The sequence below is a fragment of the Rhincodon typus genome, chromosome 43 (assembly GCF_021869965.1).
Source record: "Rhincodon typus isolate 14 chromosome 43, sRhiTyp1.1, whole genome shotgun sequence".
Classification (NCBI taxonomy): Eukaryota; Metazoa; Chordata; class Chondrichthyes; order Orectolobiformes; family Rhincodontidae; genus Rhincodon; species Rhincodon typus.
The window spans coordinates 3293738-3296351 of NC_063374.1; the positions used below are offsets into that span (position 1 = coordinate 3293738).

Consider the following 2614-nt stretch of genomic DNA (forward strand, 5'->3'; position numbering starts at 1 on the left):
TCCTCACCCCCTCCCCATAGCCCTCTATCAATCCCCAAACTAATCCCTCTGCCCTAACCCCTCCCCATAGCCCTGTATCAATCCCAAATTAATCACACTGCCCCACTGTCTCCCCCGGGCCATACATCAATCCCCAAATGAGTCCGACTGCCCCGATCTCACCCCATAGCCCTGTATCAATCCTGAAACTAATCCCTCTGCCCCGCTCTCTCCCCGTAGCCCTTATCAATCTCAAACTTATCCTACTGCCTGCTCTCTCTCCATAGCCCTGTATGAATTCAAAAATAATCCCACTGCTCCACTCTGTCTTCCTTCGCCGAACCAAGTATCTCTCCCTTTCTGTCTGAGACGGTCACACGAAGATAAGAGTTGCAGGTTAATGAGAGCCTTGTCTCTGGAAGGAAAGATGGGGGGAGGGGGCGTCTGGAAATAGTGTGTTTTGGCTCTGTTCTGGCATATGCTTTATTGTGTCTTTCCCGCGGGACACCTGCAGGATTTATCAGCTTCTGGTGCGAAGAAATCTGAGGAAGATGAACAGTCAACATGCCTCGAGGCCTGTCCTCCCTCGCCGCCCCCAGAAGGGTGCGTACAATGGGAGAGTATGCTCTCTCGTTTCAACTGCACATAAACATTGCCAGTTACCGCCAAGGTCGCTGTGTCGTGTTCGCAGATAAAGCGAGCATCGCCGAGTCACTGCAGTTACACCACCCGCAGACTGGATGAGAATCTCAAACAAGACAGCACCCTGAGAGAGCCGCTTACATGAGCCCCGCAGGTTGATTCGAATTGTAATCTGCGATATTTCCTCTGTGTGTGTGTTTTTTTTTTGAACGTTTATCTACCCACGAGAGTTATCAGTCAACGTTTGACCTTGTCAAAATATTTCTTCAATGGACGGGCTCTCCATCAACATGCTATCGCTGTTCATCGCACTCCTAATCTTGGTCAGTTTGAGTCCTCCGACGCTCTGCCACCTGCTCCCAGTTTCTGAAGGAGATGCCGCCCAGACATCCAGCTCATCCAACAGGTAAACAGACTGGAACAACCCTCGCTTATTGTCTGCCAGGTAAAGCAGCTCCAGGATCTGCCCTGACTCTGCAGAGCATCAATGGGTCACCCAGACTTCACAGTGAATCTAATTTTCGGGTTTTTTTTTCCCATTCAATGTTTATCTTCCCACACTTTTTGTTTTATTTTGCTTTTTTAAAATTTGCGCCTATATTACAGGATCCAGTGCCAGGTGGGAGCCCACTTATGCCCCCTTCCCAGACCACCCTGAGTTTTATCGCTCCACCTCGGTCTAGCCCAGAGGTTAGTCAGCCCCGTGCTGTTTACCCGACAGGGTACAGATGGTTCACCCCCTGAAGTCCTTGGGCAGAACATACCCGGTCACTCCCTCCGCGTTGTCGGCTGCCCGAAGGTGTTGGAGCTGGGTTTCAGCTCAACGGCACCTGCTCCCGGACGGAGCGCGCGTCTTCGGCAGCAGAACGGGCACCTTCTCGCCAATTTCTCAGAGCACCGCCCGCACCCAGTGCCTCCTGCCGTTTCTTGGTGTCATTGGATTGGGAGCAGACTGGACCGTTCTGGAGGAAGTAGCCCCCTTGGTATTCCAAAGTGTTCACCAATCTCCGGTCTACATCGCCTGCGTTGGGAGGCACACGTTACAGTGAGGTGTCTTCAACACCCTCTCTCACCAGCATTCCACCTTCCCTCCCATGCAGTGACCCACACTCTCTGCCACCTGCCAACCAGGCCCATTATAGTACCCTGCTCTAGACACATGCCCCAGCTAAACACACACACACCCACATATGCACACACACTTATACACACACCCATACACATCCATACACCCATATACATGCCAACACACACCTACGCACACAACACACACTCTCATTGTCACACACACACACACACACACAAATACACACTGACACACACTTATACATCCATATACACACATATACATAACACAAATCAACAAACACACACCGACACCCACACACACACCCATCCACATACTAACACACACCCATATACACACCAACACACACCAAAGCACACAATACACACAAAAGTCACACACACACACACACACACACACACACACCCACCTTTATACATACATACTCGCACATACCCATCATACACATAACAACACTGAGCTTTTCAATATTTTCACAATAAGACACACACTAATACATTCATTTACACAACCACACACAACACAAAACAACAGACATCTGTGCATTCATATACACACACATACCCACTAAAACAGACATACACAGCACACACATCTATGCAGGCACAAATGTATGCACACCCCCAGTGCTTCAGCCACAGTCACTGTCACCTATGCATGCAAGGACACACATCCTCCCACAAAAACAACCCCTCACAATTACACATATTCCCCCTCACACCCACACACACACTGGAAATTACATACATAGACCCACACCCTCACAAATGCATTCATTCACACCAACACATTCTCTAACATTCACTCACACAGGCACACTGTCACCAATATCCTCTCCAAAACTCTCTCCCACACCCAGACTCACCAACACCCTCTCCAACACTCTCTCCCACTCTCACACTCACC

General features: G+C 49.7%; 1 protein-coding gene across 1 annotated transcript in view; it reads left to right on the forward strand.

Annotated features, from left to right (window-relative positions):
- The first annotated feature begins 637 nt into the window (after positions 1–637).
- LOC125487637 overlaps positions 638–2614 on the forward strand; it is a 32454-nt gene continuing 30477 nt past the window's right edge. Inside the window, exon 1 of the mRNA XM_048619551.1 lies at positions 638–1027. Coding sequence (XP_048475508.1) covers positions 891–1027 — 137 coding nt within the window. The 5' untranslated portion in view covers positions 638–890. The remainder of the gene's footprint in view (positions 1028–2614) is intronic.